This window comes from Chiloscyllium punctatum, chromosome 9 (assembly GCF_047496795.1).
Source record: "Chiloscyllium punctatum isolate Juve2018m chromosome 9, sChiPun1.3, whole genome shotgun sequence".
In the NCBI taxonomy this organism is placed as follows: domain Eukaryota; kingdom Metazoa; phylum Chordata; class Chondrichthyes; order Orectolobiformes; family Hemiscylliidae; genus Chiloscyllium; species Chiloscyllium punctatum.
The window spans coordinates 92149458-92172669 of NC_092747.1; the positions used below are offsets into that span (position 1 = coordinate 92149458).

At 38.9% G+C, this 23212-nt stretch overlaps 1 protein-coding gene across 1 annotated transcript; it reads left to right on the forward strand.

Moving 5' to 3' along the window:
* Positions 1–9347: 9347 nt before the first annotated feature.
* On the forward strand, positions 9348–20271 carry LOC140481542 (SLIT and NTRK-like protein 1). Its single transcript, XM_072577908.1, has 2 exons — positions 9348–10104; positions 10917–20271. Exons 1-2 carry the CDS (start codon positions 9411–9413, stop codon positions 12308–12310), a joined length of 2088 nt encoding a protein of 695 aa, XP_072434009.1. The 5' UTR covers positions 9348–9410; the 3' UTR covers positions 12311–20271.
* Positions 20272–23212: the final 2941 nt, after the last annotated feature.

Genomic DNA, 23212 nt, shown 5'->3' on the forward strand with positions numbered 1-23212 from the left:
AGAAGTTTGTATGGGCTTAGCTCTGCAGACAATAGATACACCTTCTGAGGGACAGGAGCTGTCAGGATATTGTATCTGAACCTCATTAGCATTTTATGCATGAGTTGCCATGCCTATCATATATAAGGTAGGGTATGGCTGGGAGTATGATTGCCAAGTTGCCTCAGCAGGAGAGGCATAACTCAATAGGATTGTTACAGAAGGCAATAAAGATGTTGTGGGTGGGTGGATGGGAGAGGTGTGAAGATAATTGCAAGAACTATGAAGGCAAAGAGAATTTCATGGTACGTTGGACATTTCACACCATTGTTGAAAAACTCCCTTCAGCAAAAGAAAGAGGGCCTTAAGTGGCCATTAATTATCAGCTGCAGTGGGGCAGGTTGTTTGCCTGTAGGAACACCAACCATGGTATTACCGCCAATTTTATGTGCCTTTTACCAATCTGTTAATCTGTCCCAGCAACCTTTGTTACTATTTTCATTAAGTTAGAAAATGTACACATGTTGCTGTTCTGGAGATTCAAGGTTTGTGTATAGTTCATTTTTCTTGTGTAGGATGAATCTTTTTTTTTATTCAGGACAATACTCAAAACCAAGCATCCCATTACTTTCCAAAGGCAGCACCAGGGGGCACCATGTGGCCAGGACTGTGGACAGCACCACATGGTTTATCAATGCAGTTCCATAATTGGTCTCTGGGGCGCATAATACAGAAACAAATCAAGACAAGAATAAACTAGTAAGGGGCTAGTTTTCTGCTCCTGCAAAGTGTCATGCTGTGCATCTACAAAGCCTTGCAAATTGCAATCCAGCTATGAATTGACATAACACACCCTAGAAACATTAATATTACAACAAAATCAGTAATAAAAAGCAACTCCTGTTACTTTGCTGCACAGTTGTTCTGTACTGCAATTAGAAAGTCACTGATTTGATTTTATTATTATTTATAATGAACTATTCAATCACTGTTTAACAGATGTTTAACAGATGTAATGATCATGGCATCTATTTGAATGTTATATTGGACAGCAAATAGATGAATTACATTTGATAAATACAGGATATAAGGGTGGTATCTAACTCTTCACAAATAGATCAAATTTATAATGGTTTCCATTCTATGATACAATCTCCGTCTTGTGCTCATATACTTAGATGAAGAACACTATGTTAAAGAAGACGAATTTTCCAGGCAGCCTTTTCATTCCTGCTGGTAACATTTGTTTGGGCATCGATTGAAAATTTAATATTGCACCTTACTGCCTCTTTCCCAGTGAAATCCCAGTATATGCAATTTTTATTGGTTCTTCATACCAGCACTACATGAAAGAATTTGTTTCAATAATTAAGTAAACCGTAATGTATAGAGATCCAAGACTAGACCATTTGCATTGATTGCAATGGGATTGCACAGTACATTTGGGTAGCACAGATCTGAAGAGAAGGTCCTGTCGAAATAAATTCTGAAAGGGCAAAATTCATATTGAATTATTTACTATCCAATCACTTTTTTGGATTTTTAAAGAAACTTTTAAAAAATTATATCTTTACTGCATTTTGTGATCTTGCCTTTGTTTTGTGACATCAGAATACTTTTTGGAATAGTTAAGCAGCTGTACAAGCAGGTAAATATCACTTGCAAAATTCCTGGAAACCCACCAACTGCTATATATACCAAAGATCAACAGCAAAATGTGGCATTCAAACTTTATCTCCAGATCAATGAGTGACAGCCCATTTATCTGTAAGAATCTCAGACCCATGCTGGTTAGCAGGGTAATTCTACATTCATAACTGCAGTCACTTTTAAAGGGCCCCATTTATAGTATTTGAAGGATAATGGTACTAGCTTGAAGGAAGATGCAAGAAAGATCAGCAGGTGCTTCTGCTTGAATATCCTTTCATATCCACTATTCTGCCAACAACTTACTTGCCAATAACTTGACAGACTCTAGATAAACAACAAGCCAGTTGCTAAACTATGCCATCTCTTGCAGCAGCGACAAAGTCATCACCACATTCAACAATTGTGAATCCATTTTCTTTCACCCAGTTTGGGGACCATTGATTACTTGTAGAATTGGCTAATGTGTTGCTCACACAAGTACTGTCAACTCATGAAACACAATCAAATCCATGTTTCCTTCAGTTTGCTCACTGCATAACAGGAGCAGATAACATAGCTCACTGACTTCACCATTTCTTGACAGTTTTTTATGAATTAAGGGTCATTGATGGTATCCCGTTTGCCATCAAGGAAACAGGTTGCTACTTTTACTCAGCCAATGCCATATTTACTTCTTACAAGACTTCTCTTCAGCTTCTCCAATAGCAATGAAAACTCCATCTACCAAAAGCAGTTACCTAAAATATAAGTTGGTTTTGTATTTCTATGTCTGAGTTTGTTGTTTCTAAACTTGATGTCCCTCATCTTCAATATCTAAAATACAAGAGTATCATCAAAATAGGAGATGAGAACCCTTTCACACTTGCTTGGATGGATTGTTTCAATGTCTATTAGTAAAAGGTTAATTTCAGTTCAGATGATTTTGGTTATTCCATGTTGGTTATATGAAGCACACCACTGTCCTAGACTAGGACAACATCCCTGGCATCGAGGCACTAACCACCGTTGATCGGCCATAATGGGCAGATACATCATCCTCATGATTGACACAAGGCTGCCCAAGCAGGTGCTCTATTCCAAGCTTCGTAATGGCAAGCGAGCCCAAGGTGAACAGAGGAAGCACTTCAGTGATACCCTCAAGGCCTCACTGGTGAAATGTGGAATTCCCACAGACACCTAGGAGTCACTGGCCCAAGACCATCCAAAGTGGAGGAGGAGCATCCAGGAAGTCATTGAGCATCTCAAGATTTGCCATCAGGGGAAAGTGGAAGCCAGACAGAAACAGTGAAAGGCGTGCACTGCCACACCAATTCCTCACCCACCCTTTTCCACAACCACCTTCTTCCCCAAGTGTAACAGAGTCTGCAGTAGCCACATTGGTCTGTACAGCCACCCAGAGATTCATCCTGAGAGTGGAAGAGACATCTGCAAGGAATTATCAATGATGGTGATGATGATATGAAGCTTAGATAAATTATGCGGTCAGTCGATTGTGACTATTTTAAATCAATGTTTTCTTTTAAAACCCATTTCAATCCATGCAAGTGCCCAATATTTAAATAGATAATTGAATATGAAAATCAATAGTCCATATATAACTGCTATCGCAATAACTTGAAGATGCAGGCTGCTGTAACTTGCTGGCAGTTTTGGACAGCTATCAATGTAAGTAGACAGCTCCAATCCAACGACAACAGAAAAGGGAGAATCATCAGAATGGTAGCCTGAAGTCATGTAATGCAGAACTTGCATTGCATAATACTGCATGTAATAAATAGAGTGAGCTGAGATACTCGTCTAATCTTGCAAAAAAGCTGTGGCTTGTTTTGTCCTATTCTGTGCATGTTTTTCAAAGCAAGGATGTGAGCACTTTCAACAAAAGTGTAACATTTACAATATTTGAACCACCCCCATGTTTGGTTTCTTTCATTTGTATTTCATGTCATCTTGTCATTGAAGTAGCCCTTGGATGTCACACGAGCAGAGATGTGCTCAACCTGCAACCAATCCTGAGTACCAATGAGCCATCACCATTGTATCAACAAGTCATTAAGTATTACGTAGTTAGGCTGCATTACAATTCTCATATATGTAAAGCTTCTTGAAATCATTAATTCCCCAAGGCTTTCTGTTGCAACAGCTTGCTTTGCTGAAGAATGGATATACAGGGTCAACAATAATATGGCAGTGAGAGGTCTCAGCATGGGCCAGCAGTAAATGAGAAACAAATTGACAAGTAACACTTTCTGCAAATCTTGAAATTTAACTGATCAATGATCGTAAATGAAAACCAAAAGAATGTGGATGCTGGAAATCAGAAACAAAAGCAGAAATTGCTGGAAAAGTGCTGGAAAAGCTCAGCAGGTCCAACTGCATCTGTAGAGAGAAATCAGAGTTAACATTTTGGGTCCAGTTTCCTGAGGAAGGGTCACTGAATCTGAACTGTTAACTCTGACTTTTCAACATTTATAACTGATATTGTTTGGTAGTCTTAAATTAGCAACTTTCTTCAGAAGTGTCAGTCATTGTTTTCTGTATCTAACTGCAAATTATGAAGTCAGTGCATTCAACAATAATAAACTTTATTAATATTGTTTCACTGGGTATGCTGCAGTAATTCTCCCCAGGTCGATGTCTGGCTTTCCAAAGAAAACATGCCTTCGTATATTCAACTCATGCTGCAATATCTTAACTTTACACGGCAGTAAACAGGTTATTTGAGTGGTGCACATACACTAAAGGGCAGTCTTAACTCAGTTCATCCAGGATAAACCAGTTGAGCAATTAATTTGATGCATTTAACACCCAATTAGGCTGGCTTCCCACAGCTTCCAATTTTAACTGGCACTTCTAAGCAGGTGTCAGTGACACCAACTAAGAGCTACTGAATTTCTTTGGATATGTAAATCAGGTGCCAATGAACTCGATGGGCACAGTGGAAAATTTAACTGGAGGTCTTTCAGAACAACTTTGTAGAAATAACAACCGAGGACAAGAACTTGTCCTGAATGTACAGGAAGAGTTTAGGCCTTTCCAGCCCTGAGTATCCTCTGGGGGTTATGAAGAGGTCTGCCTCAGAGTCAGTAATCTCAGGGTTTTTGTTTGCTGCCTCTGTGTTTAATGTGTATGCTCTATATTGATTTCTCACTGCACACCCCACCAAACCACCGCCATGACCCCACCAAAACAGGTGATTTATTTATAGTGCAGACTAGACTAGACATTGGATAGAGTTGAGATAAGTAATATGGAAATATTTGAAAAAGAAGATTAATTTTGAGAGAATAGATTGAGATGTATGTATGAAATAATTATACATGTTTTGAACCAGGTGAACATAAGATATATGAATTAGCACAATTAGATTGCAGTTGGATTTTTTTTAAATTATACATTGAAAGTATTTTACATACATCAAAGAATGGTGCAATTCTGTTTGTCCAGATGAAAGTGGCATTATCACAAAAGATAAGCCTTTTCAATCAGTCAAGTCAACTATCTGTGAGCAACCTGATTTTAATTAGCCGAGATTTGATTTAAAACAACTTTACTTAAGTTTTACTAGCTACTTGGTGCCCACTAGTCAGTTTCTTCATAAATTAAATTTCACCAGAAACTTTTAAAACATATTTTAGTGCCACCTTAGAAACCTGCAAATGAGCACAATTAGCAGACACACACCATGGTGAATCACCGTGATCAGAGATAGACCGATTCTTTTTGGAATTGGACGTGTTCTAGCATGATATTGTTTGAAACTGATTTAAAAAGAAACTAGTGGAAACTCAATTTGCAATGGAAATGGAAATAACCCATACTTGAAATTCCTTGAACTACTCACTGTCATTAAATTGGCTGGTTTTGGGTGAATAAATAAAGTAACTGACCAGAAAGCATGTCCCAGAACTCTCTTTGAAATGTTTCACGTGTTCACCTGTCACTTATTTCTGTGGAGAGCAACAGTAATGTTGATTTCCCACAAACTGTAAAATTCCAAATTCTACATTTTATCTTAATAGATAGAAACCAGAGAATAATATGCACCAACTATGATAATAAAAATTACTTTAATGCTCCATTCCATTTTTCCTGATTTATTCCCTTCATTTCCTGAGTATCCTTTGTCATTGTGAGGGTAGATGTTATCATTCTCAGTGCTGTTCTACATGCCTTTCCACCAAGAAGCATCCTTGCATTGTGCAAATGTGGAGGGTTACTTATTTTTTTCCATTTAATGATCTCTCTCTCCTCCATTCCATCACATACCAGATCCTCTAAATAAAAGTGCCAGCAAAGATCAGCAATCAAATTGTAAGTGTCTAGCCTTAAATCTAATATTGCTGTTACCAGACTGGTTCAACGAAGTATTTCTTTAGAATCTCACTGTCAGTTCAAATTGAAGTAGTTTAGTTATAATTAAGCTCACAAATACTTACTGATCTGAGCATTGGTGTGGTGAAATAAACTGAAGCACTGCATTAGCTGCCTTTGGCCGTATAAATCATCAGCTCTGAAATTAGTTAAATCTTGATCACAGTCATGGTTAATTTTAGCAGACTGCTTCAAAAGCCAATTCAATAAACCGTTTGCATCAGCTATGATGACTTTTGCAACAAACTACATTTTAATAGGCATATTTACCAGTAAGTTAGGTTTTAGTTCAACAGATGAGAATGTTTTGAGTTGCTTTCTGAAAGATTTGCTGTTTACTTTGGGTTATATGCATCAAATACAAAGAGCTGAGTAATGCAGAGAGGACAGCTTTCGTCCTGTATGAATTGCTGTTGTGCAGACTGCATGTGCTGTATCAGCCTCTACCCTCTCATTATTAACTTTCCTTGTTTGTCATCAATCTTCATTTGGTTCAGGTTGCCTTTGCAGTAGCTGCAGCAGGATGGCGTAGGCTGTTCTAGCATCTCTGTGTCTTTTATAATCTATTCTTACGCTAGCATTTTTATTACAGACCAGAATTTCTCCACATCTTTGAAATATGTTGCATGATTTGTTACAAACCTCAAGTGCAAGATTAAAGTGACAAAGCATTGTCTGCCAAATCGTAATAGACTTCAAAACTATAAATAATCTGCTGGGTAGTATTTACTTATACTTGTCAATATATTGATCTAATGCTAAAGAAATGTCAGTAACTTAAATTAATGATATAGCAGGACAAATGCTTATTTGTGTTTTAAGCAGACGTTTATTATTTTGTGCTAATTAGTCCAACTTTTTCTCTTAACAGAAACTCCTTGGAGATTTTCATAAGTGTACATAAAAGTATAATCACTAGATGTGATGTTTAACAGCTTACTTTTACTGCAGAGGAATGTCAAAGCTCCAATTATTTTCACTGATTTGCTGCTAATAACACTGTTCAATGAGTACTTCTGATTAAATATCATTTGCAGACACTCATTTTCAGCAGACAATATAATTTATTTTTCCTTTCTACTGCCCCCCGCCCCCCTTAATCCTGCATAGACCCTCCCCCACTCAATCCTGTATAGACAGTACCTGCAAGCCGCAGTTTGGATTATCAAATTTAATCTTGGCGTTACACAGCCGGCAGTCTTTGCACTCTGCAATCGGAATCGTTCATGGCGGTCTCTATGACTCTCATATATTAAAAAAAACAGATCTGGTGATATGTTTTCACAGTGACAGAAAAAAAAATGACAATGAAGAACCACTTTCCTTTTTCCTCAGCTTTCAAAGATTGAAATAGCAATCTGTAGATTACTACAAAAAATAATGAGAGCATTCAATAGATTTGTCTGAGGGGCGAGGGGAAGAAGTTAATTGCTATTTTGCCTTCTCGTCCCATCGCGTCACCAACTTGCACCAGAATAGAAAGCTGTCAGATGGTTTGGTGCACGTCTCACGAGTTGGTTCTTCGCGGTTTTCCCGTTATATTTGTTTTCGGGGGATGCAGTTGTTTGTCTAATAGAGACAACAGCAAATTCAGTTTCCAGCGGCGATACGCACTGGCGAGGAAGGGAGGTTTGGGGAGGGAGGGGGGCGGGGTGGAAGGTAGGAAGATACACTTCCACTGTGCCAGGCAAGAACCAACAACAGCAACACGCATATATTTATCTTTGGAAAAAAAAGCAATGGAACTGAACGCTCAGTGTCCCGCAGAACTGTGAGCGAGAGAGAGCCCTGCTTCCCGCTGTAGCCGCCAGTTTTATTTCTAACATGAGATAAACAACTACCGCTTTTGTTAAGCAAAAGCTGGTGTTTGCCGGCTTATTTGATATCTCCAAGACCGGGGGGAATGGGGAGTTTGTAAATTTAATATTTTGAGCCCCCCCCCCCTTTAAAGTGAAGTTGCTTGGAGTGCAACGTTGGCTCTACCCACCTCCCACTGAACCGGGAAAAGTTGCTCCAACAGCGTAGTAACCACATCGTTCCCCACCCCCACCCCCACCCCCAACCGCCAAGTTTCGTCTCTTATTTAACGTGAAGGCGTCTAGTTTCTGTAGGACTGACACACGCATTGGATGTTATACGTAAGGAATATAAAACTGCGTGCATGCATTGAACCCAATGTACATACGCACATAACAGAAGCAGACAAACAGAACGTGCTTTTTTTGAACACTCTCGCCCTGCCTGGCAGTTCTTGAGACAAACAGTTTTTTTCTGATCCTGAACATTACTGAAAGTGCCCGGGGAGAGAGAGGAGAGAAAATCCATGGAGTTTTCTGCATTAAACAGAAACGTGGAGAGATATAATTACCCCCTTTTTTTCCTGGCATTCAATGGATGTGCAGTCTGTGTAATTGTCTCCGGGATTTGAGTAATATACCTCGGCAAACAGCAGCGTGAGACCGCAGTGGAGCAAACGTAAAACTGGGGAGAAAAAAAAGATTTTTACTTCGAAGTGAAACCATTCAGGTTGGAAGCGCAACGGTATTCATGCCCGTAACATCTGGCTGTGAATTGATTTTTTTTTCACTCTCTCTCGCTCTGTCCCTCCTCCCACTTCACCGATCAGACGAGATTTTGTGTGTCTGTGTGTTTTAGTGTCCGCGGTACTGGCTCTCGGCAGAGTGCATTAGTTCTTCCAAGTGAGGTGGCGAAGAGAGAGAGAGAGACCAAACTAGAATCATCAGAGAAGCTGATCACATCCTGGACAAAAAAAAAGGAGAAAGAGTGAGTGAGTGAGTGAGAGAGAGAGAGAAACGAGACAAGAGGCTCGCTGGACGGAATATGCAGAGATTGCAGAATTTAGTCTTCCAGCACATTGTGCACACCGATCAGTGGGACAGCAAGGAGCTGACACCAGGCACCAAGTGCAACTGAACAGAGTCCGGATTTTTATGTTTATTTTTTGTGTGGGGGGCGGAAGGAGGGGTGGGGGTAGGGAGGGTGAGGGGGTCGCAACCTGACCACCATGGATTGCAATGCCTGAGAGTGCTTTAGTATTTGTAGTATTTTTCTTGGTGTGGCGTGGTGGGTGGGGGGTTGGGGGGAGAGGGGGGGTGGGGGTGGGGGGGGGCGGTGGGTCTGCCGTTTTGCGATGCTCTTAGGAAACTAGCGGGGCTTCGAATGGTTCAGCCTTTCTGCTGGGGGTCCGTACCCGTGTACTTCTGCCTGCATTGACAGGCCCTGGCACGCTGGACTCGGGCGGAGAGGGGGGGGCTCTGTGATCTCGCCTCGTTGGGTTTTATTTCCGAATAAGGTAGCCCCCCACTCTTCATCCTACCTCCCCCCCCCCCCCCCCCCACCACCACCACCCCTCCCCCCCAATCCGTTGAGACCATTCATGACATTGAGATATGGGAGACTGTTGTCTGAAGATGTGTCTTGCGCTGCTGCTGGGGCTGCAAATCCTGGTGGCTTTGGTTTGGGGCAACACGACCACGGACCTGTGCGAGAAGATGTGCTCCTGCACCGAGGTGGAAGGCGTGCTGCACATCAACTGCGAGGAGAAAGGCATCTCCGACCTGCAGCACTACAGCGCGCCCACCTCCCGCTTCTACCAGCTCTTCCTGCACCACAACTCGCTGTCCAAACTCTTCCCCAACGAGTTCGCCAACTTCTACAACGCGGTCACCCTGCACCTGGAGAACAACGGCTTGCACGACATCATCCCGGGGGCTTTCCTGGGGCTGCAGCTGCTCAAGCGGTTGCACATCAACAACAACAAGATCAAGGGCTTCCGCAGGCACACCTTCCTGGGGCTGGACGACATGGAGTACCTGCAGGCGGACTTCAACTTGCTGCGGGACATCGACCCCGGCGCCTTTCGCGACCTCAACGAGCTGGAGGTGCTGATCCTCAACGACAACCTGCTGAGCTCCCTGCCGCCGGACCTCTTCCAGAACGTGCCCATCACCCACCTGGATCTGCGGGGCAACCGGCTCAAGACGCTGCCTTACGACGGCATCTTGGAGTTGATCCCCGGGGTGGCGGAAATTCTCCTGGATGACAACCCCTGGGACTGCACTTGTGATCTGCTGCCCCTGAAAGGTGAGCTGCAAGGGCCGGCATTGACACTCATGGCGGGAGGGGGGCGGGGGGGATGGTGGTAGGGTGGGGGGTGGGTGTGAGTAGAAGGGCAGATTATCATCATTGGTTAATATTAACACTAGATGGCAGAATTGGGTAAAACGGCTCAAAGAGCAGCGTCCGTCCGACTGCTTTAAAAAGGCAACTGGAGCACCGGGTGCGTTAAGTTCTGACAGTCTGTGCCAAGTCGAAGTGAACATGAGTTCACAGCGCAGAACAATACAGCCTTAACTGACCCACACAGTTTTCATTCAGAGTGGCTTTGAGAAGCAGAAAGGCGGCTCAGTCAATTGATGAGATTGTTGGGCTCCAGCGCATACTGCTAGAGTTCCAGTTGTGTTGCTCTTTTGAGGATGTCCCTAATAGCCATAACACTTGGCAAACACTGCAGCATATAGAGCCTAGTGCTTTCTGTGCCATTTTCTTTCCCCGCTGTGATATTCTCCTTCACAATTGTTTTTCTTTCATGGTTTGTTTCCTTAGCTGCTTGCCATTCAAAGAACTGGTAGAGATTTAAAGTTGGGGCGATGAAATACTGCAATTTCAGAATGCCGTCAATTCACTCGGTTAGCAATTTTTCACAGAACAAAGTTGTGCTAATTACAGCTGGAAGTGGGTTTGGATTTGAATATGAACTGTTTATGTTCATACTTTGCTGAATTATTTTGCTAAGATACTTTTGTGATACATTTTAACATTTGGCAGCAGCTAATAATGATTGCTATAACAAAATATGAGGATTATCTCCAATCTATATTATTTTTCCCTTCAAGAATGGCTAGAACACATCTCTTATTCAGCCCTGATCGGAAAAGTAGTTTGTGAGGCACCTTTGCGATTACAAGGAAATTACTTGAATGAAACATCCGAATATGATTTATGTCCTTGGAAGGTTGATAACGATTTAAGTCTCGTTGCTCCCCCTGCTCAAGGGGCTACTGGACTGCCTGCAACCCCGGTATTTCAGCATCCGAGGTCACCAACATCAGCATCCATGCACAAAGGACAGTTGAAGCCAAGTGGAAATTGGCAGCAAAAGACAAGACCTTCAGCTAACGTTGTACCGAATGGCAGCAATAGCCCTCCTTTGTTAGCTGGATGCCCCACAGCCTGTAGCTGTTCTTTCAATAACCCTGAATCAGGTCTTGAGGTTAACTGCAGGGGCAGCAAGCTTGAAAGTATGGCTGACCTCCAGCCCAAACCAATAAAAGCACAGGAACTGTTCCTAAGACAGAATAACATAGAAATCATTAGGAGAAGTCATTTCGTGGATTACAGCAGTTTGACTTTGTTGGATTTGGGAAATAATGCCATAAAGTTAATAGAAAACAACACTTTCCTTAATCTCACTGATTTGCGATGGCTGTATCTGGATAACAACAACTTGGAAACTCTCAACCCTGATATGTTTGCTGGTCTGCAAAATACAGAGTACCTGAATTTGGAGTTCAATTTAATTCAGTTAATCTTACCAGGCACATTTAATTCAATGCCAAATCTGAGAGAATTGTTTTTACATAACAATCTGTTGAAATCTTTGCCTGTCGATGTGTTTTCTTCTGTCTCCCTCTCCAAGCTAAGTTTGCACACTAATTATTTTATGTATCTCCCAGTTACCGGTGTTTTGGATCAGCTAACTTCAGTTGTGCAAATCGACCTTCATGGAAATCCTTGGGATTGTTCATGTAACATCATAGCATTCAAGCAGTGGGTCGAGAGAATGGGCACTGACGTTGTTGTGAGTGAATTAAAATGTGCATCTCCTGACCAATTTTGGGACAGAGATATAAAGTCGATAAGCAATGAGCTGATGTGTCCAGAGTTGTACGCAAAAATCCATCTGACATTTTCCTCGTCAAGTAACATTACCATATCAACAGAGACAGGGACTCACGTGAATCCTTATTTGGAGACTAGCAGAGTTTCAATTTCAGTGCTGGTACCTGGCCTTTTACTAGTCTTTGTCACGTCTGCCTTTACAGTTGTTGGCATGCTGGTGTTTATCTTGAGAAATCGTAAGAGATCGAGAAAACGGGAAAACAACTCTTCTGCTTCAGAAATTAACTCCTTGCAAACAGTGTGTGACTCTTACTGGCACAATGGGCCTTACCACGCAGAGGGACCTCACAGAGTATATGATTGTGTTACACACTCCCTTTCAGACTAGGCTTCACAAAATCAAATGCTGAAAAATATAGTGTGTGATTTTAAACAGCAAATTGTGTGGAGATGAGGTCATTACGTTGACAGTTAAGCTCCTGATGTAAATAATAATGCTGTAGGCTTCTGCTAAAATTCTGCAACAGAATGTTGAACTCAGCTTTCTAATGAAAATAGAAAGTACACATGCTAAGAAAGTACATATAACTCTTAGAACTAACAATTTTTCTCCTGCTGTGAAACATACATTTATTTCAGAAGAAAGCACAGACACTACTGTGCTTTTCAATGGTCTTTTCATGTTGATATTCCGAATGTAAATGACAATTAATCAGTTGTATAAAAAAAATATAAAGATGATCTGTTGTTGTTTGGAGATATGGAAGAATTGTAAAAAAGAATACACAAATGGGGAAATAGATTTCAGCATTTAGGTTTTATGGTTGTAAAGTTGCACGAACGCATGAATGTATTGTACAGAACTGTCTAATTAGAATCAAGTGATGCATGTCATGCATGAACTCAACGCCACAGGGATACACCACATAGCTGGAGGAAATAGCTATTACTATGCTCCATTCACGAGTACTAATTGTATTCTATGAAGTCATGGATCCAGTATTGAACCCTGTTTATTTTTCTGTGATTATAAATTGTGCAGTTTGTGCTATTATTGCTTCGATAAGGTGTAAGCTGCAAATTCATCTTGTTTTAGACCATATTTGTTTGTGCATGGTTAGTAACTATTTATTTTATATTATGAATTTTTCCATGTTTTTTGGTGTTATTTTGTATTTGCTAATGCCTATTTCCATCTAAATTTCAGAGCAGTTACTATGTTTTGTACCGTGCTATAGGAATTAAAATGGCCAATGGAATATTCTTTTTTTTAAATTTTGGGAATAAATATATAAAGTACACATAAGCATGCCCAATTTATGTCACTCAGTTGCTCAAGTTGCATCAGTGATATGATGTAACCTGTTCAAGTCATCATTATGTAACATAATAAAACAGAACAAACTATGGAGGTGCACTTAGAGGACATTTAATAGGATTATTTTAGAGTTTTATAACGGCAAATTTTTCAACATTAAAATGGCTGGTTTAGTCTGAAGACTGATTAAGTTATTTAGTCCTCATGATGGCAAAACTCCCATTCATTCAAAGAGTATGCTTGTATTTATGGGTAATTTAAATGTTTATCAATCTCCATTTTGTTTGAATGTTTTGCAGCTGCTTAGATTTTAGGAGACCCTGAAAGTTTATTCAGAAGCATCATGGTATTTTTCTTCGACTGCAGAAACCGGTAGCACAATGGTGCAGAAAAATGATTGAAATTTCCAAGGCTGTATATGGGATGATCCTCTATTTTCGCATTGATCTGTGAACTGCCATGTCAGTTAACTGGTCAACACATTAGATTGACAGTGCAAAGTGCTGGAAGTCTTGGCAACAGATACCATGTTAATAGAATATATTGGAAGTAAATGGTGTCTCAGCTCATAAAATCCCTCCTTTGTTTTAAAAACAACCCATGTTGTTGCAGTGTTCAGGATTTTTTTTTTAAAAAGCAGCCCTCAACCACATCCTGTGACTTTTTTGAAAGATCAATCAAGCATCAATCTGACAACTTACAATATTCCATTCATGTAAAACAGCTAAATGCTAATGTCAAATAAATGGTCGCTGATGTAGTGGTGTGGTTTTACAGGCACTGGTTACCCTACATTAATTTGTGAAAATCGCCTTGTTTCTTATGTGGGTTTAAATGCTGCTTGTAAACTGTCTGACCACAGGGAGCTTCACAAATTTCTGGAATCCTTTCATCATCTGACATCCATGCCCTCATTTTTCAGTAATTGGCCTTGAAGCAAGAATCCTGGATGACCCTACATTTTTGCAAACTAGGGTGCTTGGGCAAATTTATTACAGCTGCAGCAACCCTGGTAGAATTACCAAACAAGGATAGATTAGAGATTAAATTCTAAAATACCCCTGTTCAGCATCGGTCTATACTGCACCTGACAGAATGTGACCTCAGAGAACATCAGTAGTACAAGGCATAATTCTTCTCTAATTTGATGCTTTCATTTTTTTTTGTACAAATCAGGAATATATCTTGGATTGTCTATATAATTTAAGAATCATCATTATTAAATTATGCAGTGTGAAAATTAGTATATGAGTAACACATTTGTATGAAATTCCCTTGTCTGTTCATTTAGTAGCCATTCTAATGCTTTAATGATTCCGTTAACATATCAAAGAAGTTTTATTCAACCTTGCTAAGTAATTATAGGATACTATAAACACAGCATAATTCTAAAGCCCATCATATAATACTGTTCTTTTTAAATTATTTTAAGAGAGTTAAGGAATTTATCCCAGAGGATGTGGTGGAATCTTAAAGACATTTTGTAAAATGAGAACATTTGAGCTGTGTAGAAAGTGAAATTAATGCCCAAAATAGATTCCTTTCCAAAGTAGGAATTTATACTGAGACATTGTATTCAAGAAAGATAATGAGGAATTGTTGACGAATTATGGGAAAAAAGGATTTCGTGGTGAGCCCAACATAGGAGAGAAACTATTGCAGATGAACCTGAGAGAAATGGTGAGCTAGATGGGCCTATCTTTTCAAATCTACCTGTCTGAGTTTTGGTTCAAATGCTGTTAAGCTGCATCTCAGTCATTCCTGTGGCTGCATTTGGAGGGAATGCTGTATGTAGAGCAGCAAAGAAGGAGGTGGTATATGTCTAACAGGGCTATAGGTGGGGGTGGGGGGTTATGGAGAAGGGTGAATATGTGTGTGTGGTGCAGGGGTATTTGAGGGAAGGACAGATAATGTGTGTGATGGGGATGTGTAAAGAATGGTGGTTTACAGGTGGTGGCGTCAAAGCTGATTGTTGGGAGGGAGCAATGTATACGTGGGAAGGTTTGTACATGAGGGGCAAAGATATGGAGGGTAGGGGGGGGTGTTGTGTAGGGGGATTGTGAGGAGGTGTGAGGGTGTGTGGGAGAAGCAAGTGGAATATTGGAATTTCCCAGAAGGAGAAAACAGTCAAATTGGCAAATGACACACAATGATGCAACTCATTTTGTTTATTTCAATGTGGAGGTCCAGTATACTCAGCAATTACATTTCAAGTATTACTATTTCTTTTTTCAATGCTCTTTCTCTTTAGGGTTGAGGAGGCTGGTGTGGGGAAGAGCTATGTATATGTAGAGATGCAAGCAAGATTTTCTTTGCAGTGTTCTTCTGAAACAAGCATTACAGTTATTTGTAACACTTCAAACTCGCAATTTTGTTTTCTAATCAACCCGCAGAACTAAATGAAAAAATTGTAAAAGTGAGAAATTTTGAATGAACAGCTGACTTTTTTTTTAAATAACCTTCTTCTGTGAATTCAAGGTTTCCTCAAGAGTCATAGAGGGTTGGCTGATTGTCAAAGCTTGTGATGAAGGTCTGTCCTCTTTAACACTAGAATAGAGTTTTTAGAGGGAAATAGAATTTCTTCAGATAATTGGATGCCTTTGTTAATTAGACATTTCATTACCAATTAGGAAATTAGTGATGTTCTGATTTTTGTAATGAGGTGGAGATAGATTTGACTTTTTTTGTCTGTTCACAGTATCATCATTCTCAGAACACATTGATAGCAAAAGTCCATTAATTAGGACACTGTGGTTGAAATTAAATTGCCCTATTTATCAAATTGCTTGCATTGAGTAAAAATCAATCAGTCTTGGTTTAATGCACTGGGAACCCATTGGTTCTTGAGAAACATCCCTATTTAGCACAACTAGCAGATAGACCAGGCATTTTAACATATCAACTGAATCCTTTACCAAAACAGGATAAAAAGATATTAAAAATGAACAGCATTTTGAAAAGTACAGAATATAGAAAGGATGAATGGGAATAACACAAAGAGACACAAAGAAATATAATTGCTTACAAAGTGCATATGTGTGAAATAGAAGAGGGTTAAATGGCTGTTAGGATTAATATTACTAATACTGAAAAATATAAATTAAAAACACAGAAGAAAAATGTTTGATTAGTTGGGTGTTTTTTTTTGTTTTCATATATCATCGCAAACTTATCTTGGATAATATTATGAAATATTGGAAGGATTTCCAATCTGATTAGCACTCTGACAGGCTGCAGTCTGAACACTCTTTCCATGCCTGCAATTGTCTTTCTGCCAGCCAATAAGGTCATTAGCCTTAAGTGGCACACGAGGTTCTGAAGAGTGAGGCCTGAACCCTCAATAGTTGCAGTAATGAAAAGTAGAGAAGGAAGCATGAATGATTTGTGAAGTAGACCGCAGGAGATGGGGAAGAAACTAGGCCTGTGTTGTTTTATCACAAAAACCAGTCTTCTTCTTTCTCCCTAAAATATTGGAACATCTATCCTGTACATCCTGTTTTCGATACTGTCTTTTAATTGAATTTATTCATCAAAGTTATGGCGATTAATATAGAATGTGATAAGCAACTATGTAATTGGATACAAGTCTGGATCTTGCGAGGATGAATTGGGAAAAGTATAATGTTATCTATGGATACCACAACCTAGCGATTCAGCAACATATGGTGCAATGGTGAGGGTGGATGTGCATTCTGATTTTATGTGATTATGTCATGGGATCAGAAAATATTTCCAAAGCTTTGCACCATCACATTAAATGTGCCGAGTAGAGTCTTTATATGGCTTGTAGAGAGGATGGCCTTGATAACCTGAAAAGCTTAACATAAATATTTGTTGATATTTTGTTCTGAAGATGTTAGATGTGTGACATTGATGAACAATTGCTAGATACCTTTGTATATTTTAGATTTTAATTTTTTTCTTTCATTTGTTTCTCCTTTGTTTATATTTTATTTTCACGTTATGCTAACCTATACTGAAAAGAATTATTAAGAAATTATAATAATACAATGACCACGATATGCTCATTATTTTATCTTTCTGAGATTTAATTCAACATTGAGAATTATAATGTGATTGTATACTTTATTTTACAATTCTCTCTTTATCTTCCGAAGGCATTAATTGTTGATACGTTCATCTTACCCAAATGGCCATTTTACAGGGATAAATTAAAATGGAATAAAATTACTGACTATTTGAACATATGGGGCATTACATCATGCTTAATTTTGTCCTCTTCCAACATCCACGCACACATTTTCTTTTTAGCATGCATTACTCAGTACACCTGCAACCACTGAAACATATGATAGTTGGTACATCCCTGAAGAATTCCTGGCTGATATGAGCAAAATTAGGATTACACTTGGAGACTCTTATGTTCCATTGGGCACTGAAATGTGCAGTGGAGTTGCTCATGAACTGCAATATTAAAAACATCTTTGATACATCATCTTAACCATCGAACATCTAAAGATTTATTATTGGAAATTTATCAGATAAAAGTTGACACCAAGCCACATAAGAGGAAAGTTGGGACAATTAATTGGTTTAAAGCTTAAGGGAAGAACTTTGTTATAAGAAGAAACTAACCAGGAGGACGAGAATGGGCGAAGTTGTAGATGGGAATGCAAAAACCCTAAGACCGAGCATCTGAAGGTATAGCTGTCTCCTGTGGAGCAATGAAAATTGGGGATGTGCCAAAAAGGCAGGAGGAATGTTGTGATCCTAAAAAATTGTAAGAGAATGCTACAGAGACAGTGAGGAGGTCATAGAGGAACTTGAACAGAAATTACAATAAGTGCAACAATTTTCAAGATCCTTTGGAAAAAGTACCCAAAGTGCTATTTTTCGCATTAATAATAGGGAAATTATTTGCCTTAAAAAGAATAATCACCTTATTTGTGGAGGTATATTTGGACAAGGAATGCATTACCCTTATGTATCTTCCCAAGTGTACTATCTCCACAAGTGCTTTAGTCAGTCAATGTACCTGGGCTGTATATTGAACAAGGGGCTAATTCCTTGTTCCCTAACTCAGGGGAACTCAAGTCAAAAGCAACTGACATTAGTTAACCTAGAAATGACTGAAATTAATGGAAAACCTTTTGAGGCACAGTGGTAATGTTCCCTACCCTGGACCAAGAAACCAGGGTTCAAATCCCACCTGCTCCAGCGGTGTGTAACAACATCTAAGGACAGGTTGATTAGAACTATAGGTTAAATGATTGGAATAAATAGAATAGCTCTTGTGGCATGGTGGTAGTGTCCCTAGCTCTGAGCCAGGAGGCCTGGGTTCTAAGTCCCACCTGCTCTAGAATAGTGTCGTGATCTCATTGAACAGGAGATTAGAAAATGCCTTAGAATGGATGGGGACTAACGCAACTTAGAGATCACTCCTCCATCAACTCAACTAACTGGTTTATTTGGGTAGTTAACTTTTGGCACTGTTTAACATTTGTTTTCTGGCAGTTGATTTCAGTACAAAATACTGAAGACAAAATACTGAAGCAGGGAGTAAGACAAGGTGACACTAACATAATTAATTTACATATAAATTCTACCTTTGCTGAACTGGAGAGGGAAATTATTTTGTTGTTATAATAGTGAACAGTAGTAGATTGAGCTAATTTGCAGAAATGAATAAGTAAACAAGGATATTTCCTCATAATTCAAGAAACCACCACCCTGTAGCATTATTTCATTTCCTAATGAACTTTGAATCATTCCTGTGTGATAATTTGTCTAACCTGATTTAATTTGCATGTGCAAAGTGCATCCAGAATTGGAGCATATTCTCTCTAAGTTTGATTGTAGTAGTTCCCCCTGCATCCATGGGGGATATGTTCCAAGACCTACCGCAGATGCCCAAAACCACGGATAGTAATAAAACCCATTCATTTAAATGGGAAATTTATCTCTCTGGCAGTCCCCTGATTCCTGATTCTGGAATGTTACATGTAATAATTTCGGGCCATGGCAAACCCCAGATAACTGAAACCGTGGAAACTGATTCCACAAATAAGGCAGTTGCCCTGTACAAACCAAATATCTCTCCTAAATTTCTTTTTTAAGCTTTCAGACATTTTTTAATGTCGTGCCTAACATGTTTTTCTCATTAGTAAAATTTAAGACAGTGTAGCTATTTAATAGTCCTGTTCTTTTAGTTTTATTTCCTGAGGCTTTAGTATGTGTATCTCTCAGTGATCCTATTCCCGTGTTGATTTTTCTTCAGCTGTTGTTGTGTCTGAAGAATACATTGCCATTTCTCTCTATATTCCATCAAACCTCTGCAAACCTTCAAGAAAGGCAGCACAAATGCTTAACTCAAATAAAATCAGTGCTATGTCTCCAGTTTGCCACTTGGAAAGGAATCGAACCTTTTGTGGGTTGGGGGTTTTCTGGGTTGGGTAGATTTGGATGTTTGAACAACTTTATTCCACTAAGTACTTTTGAATATTTATTGACTAATTTAAAAATATTTGCCTAACAATGTAAAAATCATTTAGAAACAATCTGCCACTGAGATCTGGTTATCTGAGTGAGTCAGCACAGGGTCTTGTGATTTCTTGGTTCAGATCCACTGCTGATTAATGCAGGAAAACTTTACTCTTTTTGCTAGTTAGCTGTGAACAGTATGTGGGCAGTTGCAACCTTGTTCCCTCTGGGCATTAAATCCATCTATTACATTTCTAATGGAAGAAAAGTACTGACTGTTCTGTGAATTCTTTCCAAACAGTCGACATTTTACATAATGTCAGATACTGAAAGCAGAGCTTTTCACGTGTATTTAAATAGCATTTGGTCTGGTTGTTCTGTGCAGGGAATTGAATTAGAATTATTCCAACAGAATTCATTATCTCATCATTATATATGTAAATGTGAAACAGGATGTGCATTTACCCAAGAGTTTTTTCTATTAATTTGCAGAACAGTCTAATAGATGAAGGTGATAATATATATTATAAACACTCGATGGCAGTCCTTTTTGGAAATAAAAGTCTATGAAAATTATTTGAAATGTTTGACAAGCGAAAATTTGGTTTGGATTTTTTGTTCTTCAAAGTATTTAAAAATTATATGATGATAAATGAATATTGGATTAGTTTCTTCTTATTGTTGCTTTTGCTAATAATATTGACAGATAGAGCATTCTAGTTTGATTCATAGCATTAAAGAAGTCTTTTCATCGGTGGCCATTTGTTCCATTACATCAGTGCCTATTCCAAATCAGACCTATTTATTTCAATCCTGTTCTGTTTTTTTTTCAACTCGGTAGATGAAGTTTTCTTCAATTACATTAAATTTAGAATACAACCATGGTATTTAAATCTTAAAACAAAGCAAACTATGTAGGTATGAGGAGCAAGGCGACAAATGTAAATAAATGGAAACCTAGGTATAAAGATGTGATAATAGATACTTAAATGTCAAATAGGTAAAAATACAGGATTAGAGGCTTTTTTTAAAAAATCAGCAAAGAATGATAAGGAATGTAGTAAAGGAAGAAAAGAATAAAGGGATATGAGAGTAAAGTAACCAGAGACATAGAAAACAGACAATAGAGGGTTAGAAAAACACAACACTCGATTGTAGTCCAACAGGTTTATTTGGAAGCACTAGTTTTTGGACTGCTGCTCCTTCATCATGATGAAGGAGCAGCATTCCAAAAACTAGTGATTCCAAATAAACCTGTTGGACGACAACCTGGTGCTGTGTGATTTTTAACTTTGTACACCCAGTCCAACACCACCACCTCCAAATCAAGCGATAGAGGTTTTGCTTTGTATGGAAGCAGAAAGAGTTTACTGAGAATTAATATTGGAAGCAGACTGGTAAGTATTGCCAGAGACACGTACCCAAATATTTTATAGCTATCTTCGTGATAGAAAGCTAACAGTAATCAAATGACGGGATGCACTGTTTCACCATTTTGATAATAAAAGTTTTCATTCTCCCAGTCAAACAATTACAGATTTTGCTCCTTCCCCAAATCTCTACCTAAGCTGGCTATATCCTTTTTGGCCTCCTTATGTCCTCTTTATATTTTACTTTACTACCTACTTTGTGTTGTCAGCAATATGTACTAACCATCCTTCCATTCCTTAATCCATTCACTTAACCTGTAAAAAAAAGTTGAGGCTGCAACACTAATTGTTGCGGTACGCCACTTTTTATATCTTACCATCCAGAAAATGACCCATTTATTTATACTCTCTGTTTTCCATTAGTTAGGCAATCATATCCATGGCCATTTGTTATCTCCTACACAATGAGCCATAATTACTGCAATGTGGTACCTTGGAAAATGCCTTCTGAAAAGTAAATGCTACAATGCCAGCTCATTGCTAATATTCAGATTCCAGAGTGAAACCTGGCTTAACAGATCTTAAGCTGTTTCTTTGAAAATTAGTTACCGTGTTGTCCAGTCACTGAGCATATTCACATAAGCTGTCAATGTATTTTAAAATAAAATAACGTGAATTTGTTACATTTATAAAAAGAAACAAAAACCATGATAATTAAGACAATTTGGCAATTTCTTCATAAACAGCAAAAAGGAGGATTCAGTCCATCCTTTGCAGACACTCAATCCTTATGAGGTACACCTCATTTTTTTATTATTTCATACTAAATTGAGGTTTCAAGCATTTATTTGTGGTGACTTTCTACACAAACAAGCAGTCACAGGCTAACTCACTGACTTGTCATCTGGGAGAAAGGGACACAGGCCTTTCTTCAGCCTATCTGCTTGAACTGCTGAAAAAAATTAAGACTCCTTTCCAGCTCCAGAGACATGAGGACTTCAAAAAGCTAAAAACTGCCCCTCTGCTAAAATGGATTATCTCTTCTGAACTTAATCTATTTGAGAATCTATAGCCACCCAAGAGAAAAAAAATTCTTTCTTGTCATTGTCTGAAATCATAGAATCCCCCTACAGAGTGGAAACAAGCCATTTGGTCCAAACTGCCCCTCCAAAGAGCATCCCACCTATCCCTACATTTCCTGTGGATAATTCACCTAACCTACATATTCTTGGACTGAGGGGGTAAACAGGAGCACCTGGAAGGAACCCACACAGAAATGGGAAGAACATGCACACTCCACACACAATCAGTGAAGAGTGGAATCGAACCTGGGACCCTAACACTATGAGGGAGCTGTGCTAACCACTGAGTCACCATGCGACTCAATGGGTGACCCCTTATTTTTAAATAATAATCCTAGTTTCAGCTCCATGCACAAATTGAAACAGCCTTTCCACTTCCGTACTGTAATTCCCTTTAGGACCTTATTTGTTTTAAGCAAAACCATAAGGATTCAGAGATGTTTGGCATCCCACAACTCCAATAATTTGTGCAATACCACGTTCTTGCTTATTATAATTTTCTTGAGCCCCTCCCTCCATTCTATCCTCTGATTTACAACTATTTCTGGGATATTACTTCGGATCCCTTTTTAATGAAGACTCATGTAAAATACCCGTTTAATTCTCAATGTCATTATTTTGTATTATAAATCCCTGGACTATGGGATTAATGTTCACTTTGTTTCTTAGAAGTATCTGTTGAAATTCTGACTGTTTCATATTTCTAGCTTTTTCTGAAAGTCTAATTTTGCTTAATGTTTTGTTGTTTTTTTATATTCTATTCATCACCCATCCTTATGCAAATATATGCTTTTTCTTTATGTTTGATCTTTTCTTAACTTTTTAGTTAACCACGGACGTTAGATTCTCCCTTTTTTTCTTGCTGCAATTTATCTATCCTGTGTTTTATGACATATCCCCTTAAATTTCTGTCATTGCATCTCTATTCTTGAATCTTATTTGCTAGTCCACTTTAGTTGACTGTTCTTTCACAACTTCATAATTGACTTTAAGTTTAAGATACTAGACTTGGAACTACTCTTCTGTCCTTGGAGAAAGTGAGGACTGCAGATGCTGGAGAAAATGGTGGCACTGGAAAA